Source organism: Bufo gargarizans, chromosome 10, assembly GCF_014858855.1.
Source record: "Bufo gargarizans isolate SCDJY-AF-19 chromosome 10, ASM1485885v1, whole genome shotgun sequence".
NCBI lineage: Eukaryota > Metazoa > Chordata > Amphibia > Anura > Bufonidae > Bufo > Bufo gargarizans.
Genome location: NC_058089.1, coordinates 63,854,528 through 63,875,496, shown reverse-complemented (window position 1 = coordinate 63,875,496; position 20,969 = coordinate 63,854,528). Strand labels below are relative to the sequence as shown.

The following is a 20,969-nucleotide window of genomic DNA, read 5'->3' as shown; positions in this document are numbered from 1 at the left end:
ACAGGGAACTAAATTTAGAAAAAACGTCTGTTACTGATCGAAAGATGCGCGACTACAAGCGCACGCTTGTAGACACTCTGCTGATGGCATTCCCACCTGACAGCAAGGGCACAAGGCAAAGGCTGAGGAGGAGGAAGAGGTCGCCAACGCAGCTGGGGCACCGCCAGCACCTCAGAAGGCAGGGTTAGCATGGCCGACATGTGGAAAAGCTTTGTCAGCATGCCACAACAACCAGCACCACCAGCTGATATGGAACGTCTTAGCAGGAGGCAGCATTTCACCAACATGCTGGAGCAGTATATGTGCACACGCCTACACGCCTACTAAATTCTGAGACTGTTTATTCGTCACATATTGTACTTCATGACACTGGTAAAATGAAGTAAAAAAACATTCATTTTTATTTATAAAAAATACAAAATTTACCACAAATTTGTAAAAAAAATTGCAAGTTTCCAAGTTTTAATTTCTCTGTTTCTATAATACATAGTAATACCTCCAAAAATAGTTATTACTTTACATTCCCCATATGTCTACTTCATGTTTGGATTATTTTGGGAATGACATTTCATTTTTTGGGGATATTACAAGGCTTAGAAGCCTTGGCCTGAAGTCACTTTTTGAGGCTTACATAATAGAAACCACCCAAAAATGACCCCATTCTATAAACTACCCCCCCCAAGGTATTCAAAACTGATTTTACAAACTTTGTTAACCCTTTAGGTGTTCCACAAGAATTAATGGAAAATAGCTACAATTTCAAAATTTCACTTTTGGCAGATTTTCCATTTTATATTTTTTTTTTCCAGTTACAAAGCATGGGGTTAACAGCCAAACCAAACTCAATATTTATGGCCCTGATTCTGTAGTTTACAGAAACACCCCATATGGGATCATAAACAGCTGTACCAGCACACGGCAGGGCGCAGAAGGAAAGGAATGCCATATGGTTTTTGGAAGGCAGATTTAGCTGGACTGGTTTTTTTTTGACACCATGTCCCATTTGAAGCCCCCCTGATGCACCCCTAGAGTAGAAACTCCATAAAAGTGACCCAATCTAAGAAACTACACCCCTCAAGGTATTCAAAACACATTTTACAAACGTTAACGCTTTAGGTGTTCCACAAGAGTTATTGGCAAATGGAGAGGAAATTTCAGAATTTAAATTTTTGGGCAAATTTTCCATTTTAATCCATTTTTCACAGTAACAAAGCAAGGGTTAACATCCAAACAAAAATGCTATTTATGGCCCTGATTCTGTAGTTTACAGAAACACCCCATATGTGGTCGCAAACCGCTGTACGGGCACACGGCAGGCCGCAGAAGGCCGATTTTGCTTTTTTTTTTTGACACCATGTCCCATTTGAAGCCCCCCTGATGCACCCATAGAGTAGAAACTCCAAAAAAGTGGCCCCATTTTAGAAACTATGGGATAGGGTGGCAGTATTGTTGGTACTAGTTTAGGGTACATCTCATTTTTAGTTGCTCTATATTACACTTTTTGCGAGGCAAGATAACAAGAAATAGCTGTTTCGCCACCGTTTTTATTTTTTGTTATTTACAACATTCATCTGACAGGTTAGATCAAGTAATATTTTTATAGACCAGGTTGTCATGGATGCGGCGATACCTAATATGTATACTTTTTTTTTTACTTATGCAAGTTTTACACAAAGATTTCATTTTTTAAGCAAATCATGTTTTAGTGTTTCCATAGTCTGAGAGCCATAATTTTTTCAGTTTTTGGGCGATTACCTTGCGTTCGGTATGATTTTTGCGGGATGAGATGAGTTTTATTGCCACTATTTTGGGGTGCATGTGACTTTTTGATCTCTTGCTATTACACTTTTTGTGATATAAGGTGACAAAAAAAATTGAGGGGTTAGGTCATGTGATCTTTTTATAGAGCCGGTCGATACGAACGCGGCGATACCAAATATGTATACTTTTTTTCATTTATGTAAGTTTTACAGAATAACAGCTTTTTTTAAAACAAAACAAAAATATGATGTTTTAGTGTCTCCATATTCTGAGCTAGTTTTTTTTTTTTTTGGGCGATTGTCTCAGGTAGGGACTCCATTTTTGCGGGATGAGGTGACTGTTAGATTGGTATTATTTTGGTGGGCAAACGCCTTTTTGTGATGTAAGGTGACAAAAATATGGTTTATTTAGCACAGTTTTTATTTTATTTTTAACGGTGTTCATCTGAGGGGTTAGGTCATGTGATCTGTTTATAGAGCCGGTCCATACAGACGTGGTGATAGCTAAAATGTATATTTTTTTTTCTCTATTTTTTTAAACTTTATTTGGGGAAAATGACGTTTTTGTTCATTTTAACTTGAAACTTATTTTTTGGGGGGGAAAACTTTTTTTCACTTTATTTTGTGTCCCAATTTGAGACTTGAACTTTTGGGGGTCTAATCCTTTACAATGCATTCCAATACTTCTGTATTGGAATGCATTGGCTGTATGAGTAATACTGTGTATTACTCATACAGCTTCCGGCCTGTGAGATCCAGGGGGCTGGATCTCACAGGCTCGTCACCGTCAGCCGATACGGGCGACATGTCCCCCAGGGCATTGACAGGATGCTCGCTGAATGATTTCAGTGGGCATCCTGCCACAATTAACCCCACGCCGTAATCTACTTTTAAACTTAGGAGTCGGGAAACAGGGCGTACCGGTACACCCGAAGTGCCTAAGGGGTTAAGTAATTTCCCTATCTACATTTGTTTGCAGAGCACTTGCCATGCTCTTAACCACATTTTGCTGCCTTTTGCAGCCCTATCCGTAACTTTTTTAGAGGCACTTTAGGGCTCCAAAGTTCGGGTCCCTTTTGACTTCAATGAGGTTCGGGGTCAAGTTCGGGTCCCGAACCCGAACTTCCAGGTGTCTGCTCAACTCTAATTAAAATCCATTTATGTCTCATGGTAAATACCTGTAAGCGCTGCAGGAAACGATGAATGGCTAGTTGACCCACACTAATAATTTTACTCCTGTCTAGGGACACTTGTGCATCCGGGCGGCCGTCAGCTCCGGCTTTTTGTGTGATGGTGACAAAGTTCTCTCCAGCATCCAGGAGGACACAGAGAATGACAAAGCGAGCTTGCATATGAGCCTGTGGAGGAGAACAAGTGATTGAATGAATCAGCTTAAAACAAATGCAAACATATATACTTTAGCCTCCACCAGATCTGATGAGAAGATCAGCGCTGCATCACAATGGACACATGACAATTATAAAATAATGGGGTCATCCCACAGCCAGGGGCGGACTGACCATTCGGGCACTTCGGGCATGGACCGAGGGCCCGCGGCCACTAGGGGGCCCCTAGGATTACAGACAGTGTCACACAAACTTAACTTTAGCAAGCGGCGAGGTTGAATTGATCACCTCGCCACTTCACTCGATATGGCTGCTGCAGTGCTGCACAGTGCCTCCATTCCCCCGCTTGTTGCGCTGTCTGGGTCGTGGGTCCGCCTTCCCTCATGGTGGGCCCGCCTCCTCATAAGTGCCGTGCCTGCCCTGCTCCCTGGCTGGATCCCTACGCGCGCACAGGCTGTCAGGAGGGTCCCTCTGAGTCTGCTGGTGTGTATAAAGTCTTTGGTCTGATCTCAGGAAGGTCCTCTTGCTGCCGCTATTGAGTATATGAAGACAGGGCTGATGTCAGGAGAATCCCTCTGCTGGTGCTGCTACAGGAGTGTATGAGGATAGGGTCTCATTGCAGGGGGTCCCTCTGGTGATGCTGCTTCTGGAGTGTACAAAGTCTGATCTCAGGGGGTCCCTGGAGTATATGAGTGCAGGTCTGACCACAAGAGAGTCCCTCCCTCTGCTGCTGCTACTGTTACTCTTTTGCTTGGCTTCCGTTTACGCTTCTTCCCCAGCACCCCTCCTCCTGTTTGTTTCACTACAGGAGCTTGCTTCAATCCTCCTGTCTAGTTGGATACACATAGGTAGCTGCTGGCTAGTGGGGCTATGTCTATGTGTTTGAGGAGACAGTCAGTAATGAATTTCTGATCCTATCATCATCAGATAAGGAGATCCTTATTATGGACAGTATGCTCCCAGTGCCTGCTATAGACAGATCAATACACCACCCTTCCATCACATCTCCTGAGAGGTATGCCAGTGTCCACAGATGTCCTCCTGCATATATCCTGACTTGCCCCTGGGTGACTTCTTCCCTCCCACACAATGCCCTTTATGTCTGTGCAGAGTTCTCAGCCGTTCCAGCCCCTGTGTCTCCACCATCCATATGGGATCCCTGCTGTATGATGTCTCTCATTCCCAGTCCCCATTTGTGTCCTCACTACCCCCCAGGCTAGTAGGGTTTGTGGATGTGATTAGGCCACTTACCTCTATAGCTACTTTCACACTTGCGTTCGGGGATCTACTTGTGAGTTCCGTTTGAAGGCTCTCACAAGCGGCCCCGAACGGATCTGTCCAGCCCTAATGCATTCTGAATGGATATGGATCCGCTCAGAATGCATCAGTATGGCTCCGCTTGGCCTCCGTTCCGCTCAGAAGGCGGACACCCGAACGCTGCTTGCAGTGTTTTCGTGTCCGCCTGGCCGTGCGGAGCAAAACGGATCCGCCCAGACTGACAATGGAAGTCAACGGGGACGGATCCGTTTGACGTTGACACAATATGGTGCAATTTCAAACGGATCCGTCCCCATTGACTTTCAATGTAAAGTCTGGACGGATCCGTCTGACTACAAATTGGACTTAAATATTTTTTTTTATTATATAATGCAGATGGATCCGTTCTGAACAGATACCATTGTTTGCATTATAGGAGCGGATCCGTCTGTGCAGACACCAGATGGATCAGCTCCGAACACAAGTGTGACCCTGCTTCCCCCCCCCCCCTCCTGTCACCCCACTAGTGACCCTGCTTCCCCCCCTCCTGTCACCCCACTAGTGACCCTGCTTCCCCCCCTCCTGACCCTGCTTCCCCCCTCCTGTCACCCCACTAGTGACCCTGCTTCCCCCCCTCCTGTCACCCCACTAGTGACCCTGCTTCCCCCCCCCTCCTGTCACCCCACTAGTGACCCTGCTTCCCCCCCCTCCTGTCACCCCACTAGTGACCCTGCTCCCCCCCCCTCCTGTCACCCCACTAGTGACCCTGCCCCCCCCTCCTGTCACCCCACTAGTGACCCTGCTCCCCCCCCTCCTGTCACCCCACTAGTGACCCTGCTCCCCCCCCTCCTGTCACCCCACTAGTGACCCTGCTCCCTCTGCTTCCGCTCCTCCTGTCATCCCACTAGTGACCCTGCTCCCCCCTCCTCCTGTCACCCCACTAGTGACCCTGCTCCCCCCTCCTCCTGTCACCCCACTAGTGACCCTGCTCCCCCTGCTTCCGCTCCTCCTGTCATCCCAACTAGTGACCCTGCTCCCCCCCACTAGGGACCCTGTGTGTTCCTGTACGGAGAGGAGCCTGGCTGGAGTGTGATGAGGTCTAGCTGTGCGTCTGTCCCTGTGTGTGCGCGCGTCTGTCCCTGTGCGTGCGCGCGTGTCTCTCCCTATGTGTGTCTCCCTGTGTGTGTGTGTGTATCTGTCCCAGTGTGTATTTGACTGTGCCAGTGTGTGTGTGTCTCCCTGTGTGTGTGTCACCATCACCATGCCGACAGTGTTCCTATGTCTCGATGCAGCTGCATCAGGACGTTCTATGTGGGGCAAGAAGAAGAAGAAGAAGATGGAAGAGGAGGCAGAGACACCAGCATGAATTCCATGGGAGAGACACAGGGAGGCACACTAAGGACGTAGGTAACACTACCACATTATCTACACTAGTGTTATCTGTGGTTTTACATAGGACTGCAGGTAACACTACTACATTTTCTGTACTCAGATAATTATCACTGTTTAAAGGGGGCCCACCGAGACTTTATCGCCCAAGGGCCCGCATGAGCCTGGAGCCGATGTGGCGCGATATGTGGGTGGGGCTAGAGGGGCCCCATAATGTCCTATTGCCCGGGGGCCCTATGAGTTGTCAGTCCGCCCCTGCCCACAGCGGTTATATTATTTTATTAATTTGCATAGCTCCAGCATATTCTGCAGTGCTGTAAAGAGATTGTTGTCACGCACACCAACCCTGGTCCCCATCAGGGCTCACAAATCTAAATAAAAAAATCTATCAGCCAATTTTGGAATGTAGGATGAAATCCAAAAGAAGGAACATGCAAATGTCATGCAGATGTTGCCCTTAGAACCCAAGACTTCAGTTCTGCAAGGCAACTGTGCTTACCACCAAGCCACTGTGTTGGCTTAATAAGAATAATATACACCCAAGAATCAATGATACAACAAAACCAGCACTAGGTCTTGCCTTCTGCTATAAATGGAGCCATAATGCAAACAGCCATAAAGTTGAAACTTACTTGTCTCCATTTGCCAGTCTCTGGTGTATAGTATTCCAGTCCCAATAACCCGGCCCGGACCATATTTAACCAATTTACATACAAAACATCCTGGGCTTCATGAGATTCATGGCCAAATATCCTTTAGGTACAAAAAGTGATTAGTAATATAATTACGCAAGTGTAAGCTTTTAACTGGCATGGTTTATTTCATCATGCATCAAGGCCTATGACAGCAGTATCTATAGAGGTCTATGACTTGAGGTTTACTACTTAACCCCTGAAAGACATGGTGCCACTTGGGTACTCCTATACCAAAAAGATTTGCTGAAGTGTTAAGTCCCCATACATCTGCCTACACAACAGGCAATTATAGGGAATTAACCATTAGGTTCCGATAATTGCCTGCTTGTTACAGGAGGCGAGAGAGCTGCATTTACATTCACGTCCACTCTTTGGGAACGGACGTTTGCTAGAGTGAGTGCTTGTCCCCATACACTTTGTTGTTTCAGGGCAACATACTGCTGTTTTGACAGCATGATCTGCTGCCGAGAAACAATGTTTTAGGTGTCCACACCAGCGATGCCGCCACCTGATAAATGAGTGTTTGCTCATTCATTAGGTGATTGTCAGCACATTTAGACATAAAACATTCTCAGGGCTCATGCACACGACCATGTTTTTGTCCGCACCCAATCCACATTTGCGGGTCGGATGCAGACCCATTCACTTCAATGGGGCTGCAAAAGATGGATGCATTGTCAGTTCTGCGGCACCTACAAAAAAATAGAACATATGTTATACGTGTCTGTTTTATGGACCAAGATAGGACTGATCTATAGTTGGCAGGACGTTTCATTTTTCAAAATGCAGAAACCACATGGCCGGTATCAGGTTTTGCGGATCTGCAATTTGCAGACCTTAAAAACAGCTACAGCTGTGTGCACGAGCCCTTAGTCAGTAGCTAGCATTTCTTCCAAGCTTATTATATTAGGAAAACAGCACAACATTTAAAGAGGTTGTTTCAGTTCAGCAAATGATACTTATCATGTACACAAAAGTTACTAATGCATTGACTGTCCATATTGCCTCTTTTGCTGGCTTGATTCGCTTTTCCATCACACTATACAATGCTCACTTACAGGGGTTACGGCTACTGCTGCAGCACAGATACAAGGTGGTCAGGACAGAAGCAGCTGCGATTGCATGTTCCCAAAGGGGCAACCACCAGAGTGGTCTGCACTTTTTCCTATAGTGTGCAAGCACAGCCACCACTGCTGGATTGCAGGGTAGTCATAACCCCTGGATACAAGGCGTGTATAATGTGTGGGAAAAATGAATTAAGCCACCAAAGGAGGCAATGAGGACAACTCATTAGTAAGTACATTATATTAAAAGGGTTTGTCCAAGTCATTTTTATTGATGATCTATCCTCAGGATAGGTCTTTAATATCACATCAGCGGGCTGGGGGTTGAAAAGTGGCCTTCCCTTCATTGTTTACCTGCTCGCCAGCGCAAGAGGATAGGTCATCAATAAAAATAACTTGAACAACCCCTTCTAGCACGAAGGCTTTTTTTTGAGTTTTCGTTTTGCGCTCCCCACCTTCCCAGAGCAATAACTTTTTTTTTATTTTTCCTTTCACATAGCCGTATGAGTTGTTTTTTTTGCAGGACAAGTTGTACTTTCCAATGTCAATATTTAATATAATTATATATTTTTTTGGTCATTTTCTGACCCCTATAACTTTTTTTGTGTGAGGAGCTGCATTTTTTTGTGGGCGATCTGTACTTTTCATTCATACCATTCTGGAGTGTGTACAACTTTTTGATCACTTTTTATTAAATTTTGGTGTGAGGAGAAGTGACCGAAAAAAATAGCGAATCAGCCATATTGACAATTTTTTTTTCTTATGGGATTAATACTTTTATATATTGATAGTATTGGCATTTTTGCACACAGCGATACACATGATGTGTATTCTTTTACCTTTTTTATTTTCATTTTGGGGAAAGGTGAGCGATTAGAATTTTTTCTTTTTGTAATTAATTTTTTAAAAGCTATATTTATTTATGTTTACACTCTTTTATAGTCCCCATAGGGAACTATAACAACCAATCATTAGATTGCTATTCTGAAAGACTCCAATGAACTAGCATTGGAGTCTATGATGACTTTTCTAGTTTTCTGTGAAGCCCCATTACAGGCAGGGGCTCCATAGTAAACACTTCAGCAGCTACCTGTCCTTCTCTATGATAGAGACTGCTGCACATAAGCTGCGGCTCCTCCAATCGCTACACTGGGCTGCTGGAGCATCACCGGAAGCGCAAGCTTCTGGTAATAAAAGGGACTCAAATGTCAGGTTTGACTACAGCATCTGAAAGGCTAAATGTCTGCGATCGGCATTACCGTCGGTCGAGGACATTAGCTGCAGGTGCCTGCTGTATTCAAGTCCCAACATGTAACATGCGTCACATGCGGGAAAGTGTTAAAGGCTGTGTACACCTTTTGGAGCATTTTTTTAAGATTATTATTGCATTGTACTCATTTTGAGCTAAAAATAATTTTTTAAATGAGTCTTTATTAAAAGTATGGAGTCACAGACCTGAGATGCTATAGTAGCATCCTTTGGATTTTCTGTCTTTTCCATCAGAGCAGGAGCAGACTCCTTATCTCTGACCTATATAAATTAACAGTCACACAGCTAGAAAAACTGTTAACCCTTTGTGACAGAACGACTTAATATTTTTAATAAAGGCCAATTGAAAAAAAAAATTTTGGGGCAAAAAGGGTAAAATGCAAACAAAAATGTTTTGGGCATCAGAAGGTGTAAATAGTCTAACTTTGTCTCATTTCAGATGGCATTTATCATGTAGACAATCTCTTTAAGTTAATCATGACTTTCTTACCGCAACACCTCTTCATTGATGCTTAGATACAGCCCCACACACTCCGCTCTGCATTCCTCAAAGGAAGAGGCTATTGTAGAAAATTTACTGTCCCAAGTTTCACCAGGCTTATACCAACTTTTCACCTGGTAGGATAGGAAGTAAAACAAATACAAAAAATAAAGAGAGTCCCTGATAACCCAGTGTAAACCACTACACTTCTGTTGGTCACAATTGTTACTCACCTGTTCTCCACTCTCTGGGTTAATAACATTCTCTTTGTCAAAATTGAATGTTCCTTTTTCATCCTGGAAAACATGAATGTGTGAACCTCTCTACAGAGACACATCTTACTGATCTACTGAACACAAATTGTTCATATATGGTCAACAGATATCACTGCACATAATCTGAGGTAATAACTGGTACCTGAACAAAAAGCTTTCCACTGCCATGTCCTAATAACTCGTGCAGACCAACCTGAACCTCAAAAGATGGACCGCGATACTTTATAAAAACATCCTGAAGGAAAAGGACCTTCCATTAATATGGCAACATATAGGTACATAGAAGCAGGCAGTAAATAGGATAATACACCAATTACAACTGTAGAGACTGAGATTAACACACTCAAAATCATTATTTAATGATTTGACAGCAGTGGATATAATTTGGGGTCTTTCTACTCAATAAGAAGTGTATGACTAATATTCTGAATATATGACTACTGTGTATACAAACTGAACACACTCTGCAGTACTTCACAGTGCTATAGACATCTGTTCCTGTCCTCAGCATATAGTTTGCGTTTAACAACTCATATGGCTAATTTCATAGGAAGCAAATCGTTGTCTTGGCTAATAAGCTGTATACTGTACCTTGTCTTCTTCAGATAAGAATGTTAGCTTATCACGTTCAGTTGCAGAACCAACTGATAAAACATTGCCCAATGAAACATTCTTAAATCCAATGCTCTGTCTGATATCATCATCTAGGACAAATAAAGACAGTGTCAATTTTTTTGACCTATTTTTTTTTGTGTGTAACGTCAATATACAATTAAAGGGGTTGTCCCCTTTGGACATTTACAGCATATTGATAAGAAATTCTATAAATGCCCAATTAGGTGCAGATCCTCTAGGACCCGGACCTGCTCCTGTCCCAAGAGGAGCTCCCTGCCGTGAATGGAGAAGATGCCACAACTTCTACGGGACTTCCGAAAATAGCCAAGAGAGCATGCTCGGATACTTTCCAAAGTCCCACAGCAGTCAATGGAGAATGATGTGCCTGGTTGGCATCCTCTCCACCCACTGAGCCCCCTTCTTGGGACAGAGGCAGGCTCCAGAGATACCTATTGGACATTTATGGTATATCCTATACAAGGGACAACCCCTTTATTAAGACCATATGACTAGATATTGCATTATCTTATGTGTATGGTAGACCCCTAACTGTCCACAACAAATATTGGGGGAAAGAAGGATTGGACATATTGAATTACCGTGCCTGATCCTCTTGCTCTCTGGGGAGATAAGAAGACTCCCGATTTGTCTGTTGTCATTGTATGAAGAATGTTGTAGATGTATGGGCACTTTTAGCAATCATAATGAAAACTGAAATCACACAGACTAAGGCTACTTTCACACTCACGTTTGGTGCGGATCTGTCATGGATCTGCACAAACGCATCCGTTTAGATAATACAACCGCATGCATCCGTTCAGAACAGATCCGTTTGTATTATCTTCAACATAGCCAAAACGGATCAGTTTTGGCCATCATTGAAAGTCAATGGAGGACGGATCAGTTTTCTATTGTGCCAGATTGTGTCAGTGAAAACGGGTCCGTTCCCATTGACTTACATTGTGTGTCAGAACGGATCAGTTTGGCTCAGTTTCGTCAGAAGGACACCAAAATGCTGCAGTATTTTGGTGTCCGCCTCCAAAGCGGAATGGAGATGAAATGGAGGCAAACTGATTTGTTGTGGAACATTTGTGAGATCCCTGAACGGATCTCACAAACGGAAACCAAAACGCCAGTGTGAAAGTAGCCTAACTTGACTAAACCCCTGGAGGGTAAGGCCAAACAGGGTGGAACTGCAGTGACATGCTGTTATCGCACATGTGACTGCTGAGGCCAATAATTGGCAGCAGTGGTCCCAGGACCTTGTCACTTCTACTCAGGTGGGGACCTGAGTCGTGACACTGGAACAATAGGACTGAACAACTGAGTGGATTTTTTTTCTTTTGGGCACATGCTCTGGTTACTGTTTAAATCTTCTAGGCCAAAAAACACCTTAAAAAAAATGATTGGATAGGAGATATCTGTCTTGGGCTAACCACTATAATGCAATTTATGTGTCTCATTTAACAGTTATTAAGAACACAAAGCCACAAACTGACAAATAAGTAAACCCATGTAACCTTACAGTTTGGGATGTTTATTCCAGCAGGAATGCCACTGCCACTAAATGTTACTACATCCAAAGAGGTGAAGTCTGGACGGAGGAAAGTGTCCTTCTCATAAGTAGATGGCCATGGGAGTGATGCTATGAGCTGCTCTGCAGCGGAGACTAGCTGAGCAAAGCGAGCACTCACTAACTTGTTAACCACTGCCACAAAACCTGAATAAACAGAAGGAAAAAAATGTTACAAAACAATAAAGCAAGAATTCAAGAATTATAAAGTTTCTGCTGCATGTCTCATCTAATTATTGCCACTCATTCCTTTAGCAAATAAAACGAGTTGCATAAAACCCCATTACTAACTTCTGTTCTCCACAATTGTTCTGTTTTATAATCTCTTTATAACAGAAGCGGATCCATCACAACTCGTATATCCCCAGGGAGTTTATACATTCAGATATGTTTGGCATCAAGAAACCCATGAGATTTTTTGGCAACAACTTCACCCTCCATTGATCTTCCCAACCACAGTTCATCCAGGCAGAGAAGGACATTACTGATTTGAAATTTTTGTCCAGGCTGTTTGGGTGCAGGGGTGGGGTGCACCTCTAAGTGCTCCTTCTTGGGTGACAAATAAGCCAAAGCCAAGATCTAAGCTGACAATCTAAGCTTTAAAAGAAAACTAGTAACCGCTATAAAACTGGAGTTACAGCGGTTAGAGATTGGTCCCAATGAGAGCTGCATAAACCTGCAGCTCTCACTCCTGACCTGAAGGGCGTGATCCTGGTCATGTTTTAAAGCTTAGATTGTCAGATTTCAAACATGGTCTATACTAGCTGTAGCTCAATTGCAGCCTGAAAAACAGCCAGCATTGGATTGGGGGGGGGGGGGGGGGGGGGTTCATGATGACAGGCTGCAGGAAGGAGAGACATAGATCCTCGCACCCTGTTGAATATGTCCTCACTGGGAGGGTAACGGACTTATCTGCATGTTATCAACCACTTTCTTCCCCATGAATCAGTAAGCATACGTGCTCTCACATATGGAGCGATTTTGTTTTCCCACATTGAAATTGCAACAAGAAAAAAAAGTGTTGAATTATGAAAAATCATAGGACAGACAGACCTTTAAATGCTATGCAAATTAAATGGAAAGAAAATAGTCATAACATCTTAATTCATTATAGAGTATGAGCACCACACATCGTAATACATGCATTACCGTCTTGGCATTCTATCAGTGAAGTTACTGATTATTGTCTGAGAAATGTTCTGCTATGCTGAATGCTCTTGGGCATGCAAATCATCAAGATCCGTTGCTAGCAGCTCCCGTTGCAATTGCTGAACAATTGTTCTCCCATCTGCTGTGACACGAAACGTTGAAAAGTGGTGAAATGTTGGTCTAAGTCCATAGCAATCTGCTTGAGTGATAAAGGAAAGTCTCTCATTTCAAGGATTCTGTCCTTCTCGGTTTGTGACAAGTGGTGATAAATGACATATCGACGAACAGGAGACATCATACGATCATTCTATATGATTTGATCCAATTTTTGAGGTTTAATGTAGATAAAAACTTTGCTTTCAGTTTGGCTTTTATGCCTATTCCACGTGCCACAGAATGGAGCTAGGTGCTTGAAAATTTGAATATCTGCAGATCTTCGCTACACTTGCTACTTCCTAGAATTGCATAACTTTACGGGCTTGCCCTTCTTGTTGCAATTTCAATGTTGAGGTGTGTAAGTTGCACCAAACTTTTGCACCCCAAACGTAGAAACTTCAATAACGTTTTAATTTCAATTATGTCTGACCTATAGTGCAGTCAGAGACAATGATGCAAAGCACAGAGTAGACAGGCAATGTTCAAAGTCAGCAGACAGGCCAAAGTCAGGGCTGACACTTATCAGAGAAACAAGTCTGAGGTTAGGGCAGACCGCAACGGGTCAATACGAGGTCAGGGGATGCAGTAGAGAATCAGAGTTGGTCATCAGGCAGAAGACTGGAGCATGGGTAGTCAGAATAACGCATCTTCACTGGTTACCTAGAAACTAGTTACCTAAAGCTCTCGAAACCTCCCACTTGGGAAGGTGTCTTATACACCCAAGAACAGCTAACCTTAAAGAGGCCAACAGCGACTGTGCGCCCTAAGAGACAGGCCAGGAAGCATAGCAGAGAGGCGAAGGGGAAGAAAGAGCAAGGTTATAACGCCTGTACATCCAAAAAGAAGCAGGGTAGCGGCAGGCATGGGATGCCAGTTTAACACATATAAAAGCCTTTTTCTTTAATAGAAATTCACCTGACTATTCAATTTAGGAAACATTATAAAAAAATTAGAGGCATTCTTAAAATTATATATTTTTTTTTATGTTTTTCTACTACAGTGTTACAGTGTCCCTACATTTGAAAGGGTTGTCCCATTAAGACAACTTATCTCCTATCCACCACTGCTTCATACAAATGGCAGAGCATAGGCCCCGTTTTTAGGATTGGCAGATCAGACACTTGTGGGTTGAACTTTACTTTCTATTATTACCATTTTGGAGAACCTATGACTTTTTGATTACATTTGATCTATTTTATTTTTTTATGGTATTCACCATGGGAATTGAACAACAACGGTAAACTCTGTAATTTGAGTCAAAGTGGAATGACTGATATGTGCATAAATGTCACCTTTTGCAAATAAATATATTTTTTAAAACTTATTTTATATTATTTTATGCCCCTCTAGGGGATTTTAACGCGATCGACTGTATAATATACATATTTTTTTTTTAAAGGCTTTATTTTTCAATTTTCACAGAAAAGTAAATACAGTAAATAGGGGAACAACCCCCTCAACACAGTTTAACCTCAACATCACATTCAATTGACAGGCAAGATGATAGGATTACATATAGATGATGCATCTTCAAGTATAGACGTCGTTAATACAATTCACATCAATCATAAAACAGAGTTGTTGTCATAGAGCAGAATTATTTCATTAGAACCTGTCCCCAGTCACACACACATTCATAGCGGCAGTGAGCCAGACCTCTCCTAACTCCTCCAGCCCAATTACACTGTAACAGAGTTTGCACTCAGCCAAATATCCCAGATCTTCTCAAATGTTTCCGGTATACCCCTAGCTTCATAAGTTAGCTTGTATACTGATAGCATAGCGTTAATAAAGCTGGACCCAATGAGACAGTGTTGGTTTTTTGGGGGCTTCCAATTCAGCAGAATTTACTTTCTTGCATAAAACATCAGCAACCTATAAAGGATTTTAGTATGTTTAGTTGGAACAATATCGTTGACAAGACCCAACAGGCTGACTTCAGGTGTTACAACTGCTGGGAGCCCCAGACGAGCATTAAGATACCTATGCACCTCCACCCAGAATTCAGCAATGACCGGACACTCCCATACCATGTGCAAAAAAGTCCCCTTGTCGTTATTACATCTTGTACATGTATCTGAAGTAAGGTTATGCATGCGTACCAATTTCACTGGGGTAAAATAGACTCTATGCAACCATTTTATCTGAATCAGCTGATCCCATGCACAAATCACCGCCCCCTCCAGGAGGCCGACAGCTCTTTCTCACGATAATCTTCCAATGCAGGAATATCAGCCTTCCACTTAAGAAAAGCCCTTGCCATTGGCGAAGGTTGGGAGGATAGAAGAAAACCATAGAAAGATGACACCATTTTAATATGAACTGCCCGTCTGGCAATTTTCTCGACTGCACTATAGTCTAGCCTCAAAGGACCTGCCCCAAACAGGGATTCGCAAGCATGTCTCAGTTGAAAAAAATCTAAAGAGAGATGCTTGTGGTAAGTTGTATTCCGCCTATAGGGCTGAGAACGTTTAAAAACAAAACAAAAAAACCCTCAAACTTGAGTTAGGTATTTAAAGGGATTCTGTCACCAGGTTTCACCTCTGTCAGCTAAACATATGCGGATGTTCAGGGCCTCATCAGGATTCCTAATATGGGCTTTTAAATGTGATCCGTAGCCTTATTTTGCTAAAAAACAGGTTTTACTAACCTGTCACTCAAAGAAATAAAGGTGCCCAAGGGGATGCAAGGTGCCGGCCGCACGCACCGCCATTCGTGCCTAGCACCGCCTTTCCAGACTTACTGGTCTTACTGACCAGTATGGATACTCTTCTAGCATAGTTAGAGTAGGTCGCATGATAACCATATCCCACCCACGGTCTTATAACCGCCAGCACCTTTTGGCCCCTAAGAGGAGTTTCCTGAAAAATAAGAACATCCGGGTTATATTTCTTAATGTAATTTAACACTAACGCTCTTTTGACATTGTCATTCAGCCCCAGAAATTCCAGGAAACTAGCTTACATACAGCCATTGTTGCTGAAGATATAGAGCCCTTTCTCCTCCGGATCCTTCAGCGTCACTGCCCCATTCACACACACGCACATTCCAACTTGCAATTAGAGTAGAACTTCCCACCCTGCCCAGACATCCCCAACTCGTCTAAGCTTCTATATCCCTAACCAACTAATCCTTCAGTCTACCCAAATATACTAAGACATAATACAAGACCTAAGTCCCACAAAGCTATTCAAAATAGAAATATAACTCTGAACTGAGATTAACCCCTGTCAGAAACAATACTTTACAGCTTAATTAGATTATCCTGCTATCGGCATGAAGAATCATATCTGTCCGGCAGCAACTGCGGTACTTCGCAAGACCAGATTGATCAGAACCCTACTAGGAGAGTAGGACACTTGCAGCAGTTCTCTGCGATTTCATAGTCCTTCTCTTCATCTCGGACATTGTCGATCAATCCAGTCAGCTGCTTCCTCCGGAGTCTGGAAAAATCTGGCTCCATCACCCTCTTGGATTCTCAGCTTGGCTGGGTATATCATTGCGTACTTGATTCCCAGCTCCCGTAGACGAGTCCTGGCATTTGAAAACTGTCGCCGTTGTTTCTGGACCTCAGCTGTAAAATCAGGGTAGAAGGATAACTTCGCATTTTTAATTTGAATGTCCTTCTTTTGTCTGGCAGCCGCCAGAATAGCATCCCGATCTCTGTAGTTTAATATCTTCCTTATGAAAGGCCTGGGAGCAGCCCCTGATGGTAGTGGTCTCATAGGAATCCTTTGGGCCCTCTCCACCACAAAACTAGATGACAGTTCAACTGGACATAATATGGTGCGAATCAATTGCTCAGCATATGCCTCTGGAAGGAACCTTCAACCCTTTAGTGCGGTCTCTCATTTTATCCATATCATGGCGTAGACAATTAATGTCGCTCTGTAAGTGATCAATCTTGGTTGTCATAGCGGCCTGACATGTAGCTATAGCAGTCATTATCTCTTTCAGTTTGGAGCTCAGCACTCGCAGCACCACTCTGGTTCAAATCCATCTCAGTCTGGCTCATTATCTACCACTTCTGTTGCTAGTGTAGAGCTCGCAGATGACACGGTTTTGCGGCCCATAAGTGAGGTTGATAAGCGACTTCTGAGGTTCGCAGTTGCAGGGGAGGGGGTATAAACTGCGACTCTTTAAGCTTCAGATCAGATAGAGTACAGCATTCACCAGTGATGATCACACTAAAGCAGGGGGGTATGGACAATAATACAGTTCTTTAGCCTTATTTGTGAAGCAGTATCAGGTGGCAGAGTTCCCCTTAATGCAGAGTGCCTTCACAGATGTCTGCTGCGGCTTCTCAGCCTATATCACAGTGGGGTGCCCAATATGCTGACTGGGCTCCAGGCCCTTACGTCACCAACCTCCAAAAGGCAATTATGTAGAGCCCCCTCCCCCTCGTACATCTTAATTTCTTTCCCCTTACTTGTATGCTGCCACGTGTTGCGCCGTGATTCCGGGAGAGAGAGATGTCTTCCCCCACTGGCGACTTTCCAGTTCCTCAGCAGAAGCGTCCACCACTTGCCACCGCCGAAGTATCTCAGGCTCCTGCACATATGATCCAGCCCTCCGCTGGCAAGATATCGGCTCTCCAACGAGTCAGTGCCAACTACTGCGCTAGTCAGGCTGCCCTCTCCCTTTCCAAGATGGCCGCCCTCCGCACTAGGTAAGCAGCAGTCCTCCTCCACGCAGGTCACCAAGACTTCGGGAACAGCACCACACGCCCGAATTACCGCATCAGATGTTTCTGCAGTGCCCCACACAGCCAATACACCCTTTCAGGGTGTTCCAAACGCAATTAAAATGCAGGATTCAGTCAGGATGGCAGGGGAGCTCATGCAGCATGTGTCTTCACTCCATGCCCAGCAGACCACGCCCCCGACTGTATAATATACTTTGGTATTGCAGCTTATTACGCCTTTAGCAAGGCCTATTGAGTACACAAAGATGGTAGACCTGAGGCAGTAGTTTTGTGGCTTCCATTATCAATGCAAATGCTGATGGGTTAACAAAAATAAGAACGTAGCTGTTGACCTGGTCATCTAAGGCCTCTTTCACACGAGCATGACAGATTAGGTCCGGATGCGTTCAGGGAAACGCACACTATTTTGCAAGCAAGTTCAGTTTTGTTTGCGATTGCATTCAGTTTTTTCCACGCGGGTGCAATGCGTTTTGATGTGTTTTTCACCCGCGTGATAAAAAAAAACTGAAGGTTTACAAACAACATCTCATAGAAACCATCAGTGAAAAACGCATTGCATCCGCACTTGCTTGCGGATGCAAATGCGTTTTTCACTGAAGCCCTATTCACTTTTATGGGGCCAGGGCTGTGTGAAAAACTGAGACTATAGAACATGCAATGTTTTTCAGGCAACGCAGAACTGATACATGAAAAAAATAAAAATAAAAAGAGTGGGTCAGGATTCAGTGCGGATCCTACCCGTTCACGTCACGCATTGCACTCGCGCAGAAAACTCGCTCGTGTGAAAGAGGCCTAAGGGGTTAAAACGTCAGGATCGGCGTTCTCTCTGATGCCTGCCATTACAGAAGGAGCCTGGCTGTCCCTGCCAGGTACTATGAAGTACACAAAGGCATTTTGCAGGAACTACCAACCAGTGATGAAAATGCATGTCAGATGTTGAGGAACGTCTCAAAGCATACCTAACCTTTCAACAAACTTTAAATTAATCAATAGTACAGATTAACTAATTGAGGAGTAACACTACTTATGGCATTTGGCAGGTCTCATCTGTATTCTAGAATTTTAGTTTGCAGTTCTAACTGCCGGACTAGCCGCCATTCACTGCACAAAGCTATGAAGCATATTCTGCACTTTTTCCCCTCCTATCTCTTACTCCTTCAGAAGTAGCCCTAGGAACAGAGGACATTACCCATAATGATTGACCTGTAAGGCTGTGAATAAAGCACTTGTGTTGCAATATAAACTTTGTATTTAGTTGCAGCAGTCTCTACAGACTTGTTGATAATAGAACTACAGATTTCTCATTGATAAAATGCATTACAAAGTTTCTTAGGGTGCTGCCACACAACAGTGGTATTGTATTATCTGTGCAGCAAAAAAAAAAAAAAAAAAAAAAAAAAAAACACACATGGTTTTTGGAACAACATACCTGTGTTTATGCTGCATTTTCTTCCAGCAAGGAAAAACACACAGCAGATTTAACCCTTTAGTGACAAGTCTGTTTTTGGCGTTCGGGACCAAACAATTTTTCCATTGTCAAATTACAAGAGCTATAACATTTTTATTTTTCCGTTCGATTTAAGCTACTTTCACACTTGCGTTCGGAGCGGATCCGTCTGGTGTCTGCACAGACGGATCAGCTCCTATAATGCAGACAACGGGATCCGTTCAGAACGGATCCGTCTGCATTATATTTCCGAAAAAATTCTAAGTCTGAAAGTTAGTCAGACGGATCCGTCCAGACTTTACATTGAAAGTCAATAGGGGACGGATCCGTTTGAAATTGCACCATATTGTGTCAACTTCAAACGGATCCGTCCCCATTGACTTACATTGTAAGTCTGGACGGATCCGTTTGGCTCCACACGACCAGGCGGACGCTGCAAGCTGCGTTCGGGTGTCCGCCTGCTGAGCGGAACGGAGGCCAAACACTGCCAGACTGATGCACTCTGAGCGGATCTGCATCCACTCAGAATGCATTGGGGCCGTACGGATCAGTTCGGGGCCACTTGTGAGAGCCTTCAAACGGAACTCACAAGCGGAACCCCGAACGCAAGTGTGAAAGTAGCCCAAGCCGTATGACTATGAGGGCTTGTTATTTGCAGAACAAGTTGCAATTTAAAAATTTTGGGTTACACACAAGTAACTTTTTTTTTTTAACTCTAAACTGCAATCATTTGTGTCATAAATTTTGCGGTGTTCACGTTTTTGGCATAAATAACAAATTTAAATAACATCACTACAATAACAAATACACTCACCTAAAGAATTATTAGGAACACCTGTTCTGTTTCTCATTAATGCGATTATCTAGTCAACCAATCACATGGCAGTTGCTTCAATGCATGTAGGGTTGTGGTCCTGGTCAAGACAATCTCCTGAACTCCAAACTGAATGTCAGAATGGGAAAGAAAGGTGGGCTACAACAGCAGAAGACCCCACCGGGTACCACTCATCTCCACTACAAATAGGAAAAAGAGGCTACAATTTGCACGAGCTCACCCAAATTCGACTGTTGAAGATTGGAAAAATGTTGCCTGGTCTGATGAGTCTCGATTTCTGTTGAGACATTCAAATGGTCCGAATTTGGCGTAAACAGAATGAGAACATGTATCCATCATGCCTTGATATCACTGTGCAGGCAGGTGGTGGTGGTGGTGAGATGCTGTGGGGGATTTTTTCTGGGCACACTTTAGGCCCCTTAGTGCCAATTGGCCATCGTTTAAATGCCACAATACCTGAGCATTGTTTCTGACCATGTCCATCTCTTCATGACCACCATGTACCCATCCTCTGATGGCTACTTCCAGCAGGATAATGCACCATGTCACAAAGCTCGAATCATTTCAGATTGGTTTCTTGAACATGACAATGAGTTCACTGTACTAAAATGGCCCCCCCCCAGTCACCAGATCTCAACCCAATAGAGCGTCTCTGGGATGTGGTGGAACGGGAGCTTCGTGCCCTGGATGTGCATCCCTCAAATCTCCATCAACTGCAAGATGCTATCCTATCAATATGGGCCAACATTTCTAAAGAATGCTATCAGCACCTTGTTGAATCAATGCCACGTAGAATTAAGGCAGTTCTGAAGGCAAAAGGGGGTCCAACACCGTATTAGTACGAGTCTAATAATTCGGTGAGTGTGTGTATAATAAAAATATATACACACATATATACACATACATATATATATACACACACACAAAGTTTTAGTTTTTTTTTACTTTTGCAC

The 20,969-nt window shown here is 43.5% G+C and overlaps 1 protein-coding gene across 4 annotated transcripts in view; it reads right to left on the bottom strand.

The window, feature by feature from the left end:
* Window positions 1–20,969, bottom strand: part of DPP3 (dipeptidyl peptidase 3) — a 135,829-nt gene that overhangs the window by 9,741 nt on the left and 105,119 nt on the right. For all 4 annotated transcript variants that reach the window (XM_044269902.1, XM_044269901.1, XM_044269900.1 and 1 more), the window contains 7 exons: window positions 11,677–11,871; window positions 10,128–10,240; window positions 9,679–9,771; window positions 9,495–9,557; window positions 9,271–9,395; window positions 6,385–6,505; window positions 2,939–3,118 (listed from right to left, as the gene is read on the bottom strand). In XM_044269902.1, coding sequence (XP_044125837.1) covers window positions 2,939–3,118; window positions 6,385–6,505; window positions 9,271–9,395; window positions 9,495–9,557; window positions 9,679–9,771; window positions 10,128–10,240; window positions 11,677–11,871 — 890 coding nt within the window. The remainder of the gene's footprint in view (window positions 1–2,938; window positions 3,119–6,384; window positions 6,506–9,270; window positions 9,396–9,494; window positions 9,558–9,678; window positions 9,772–10,127; window positions 10,241–11,676; window positions 11,872–20,969) is intronic.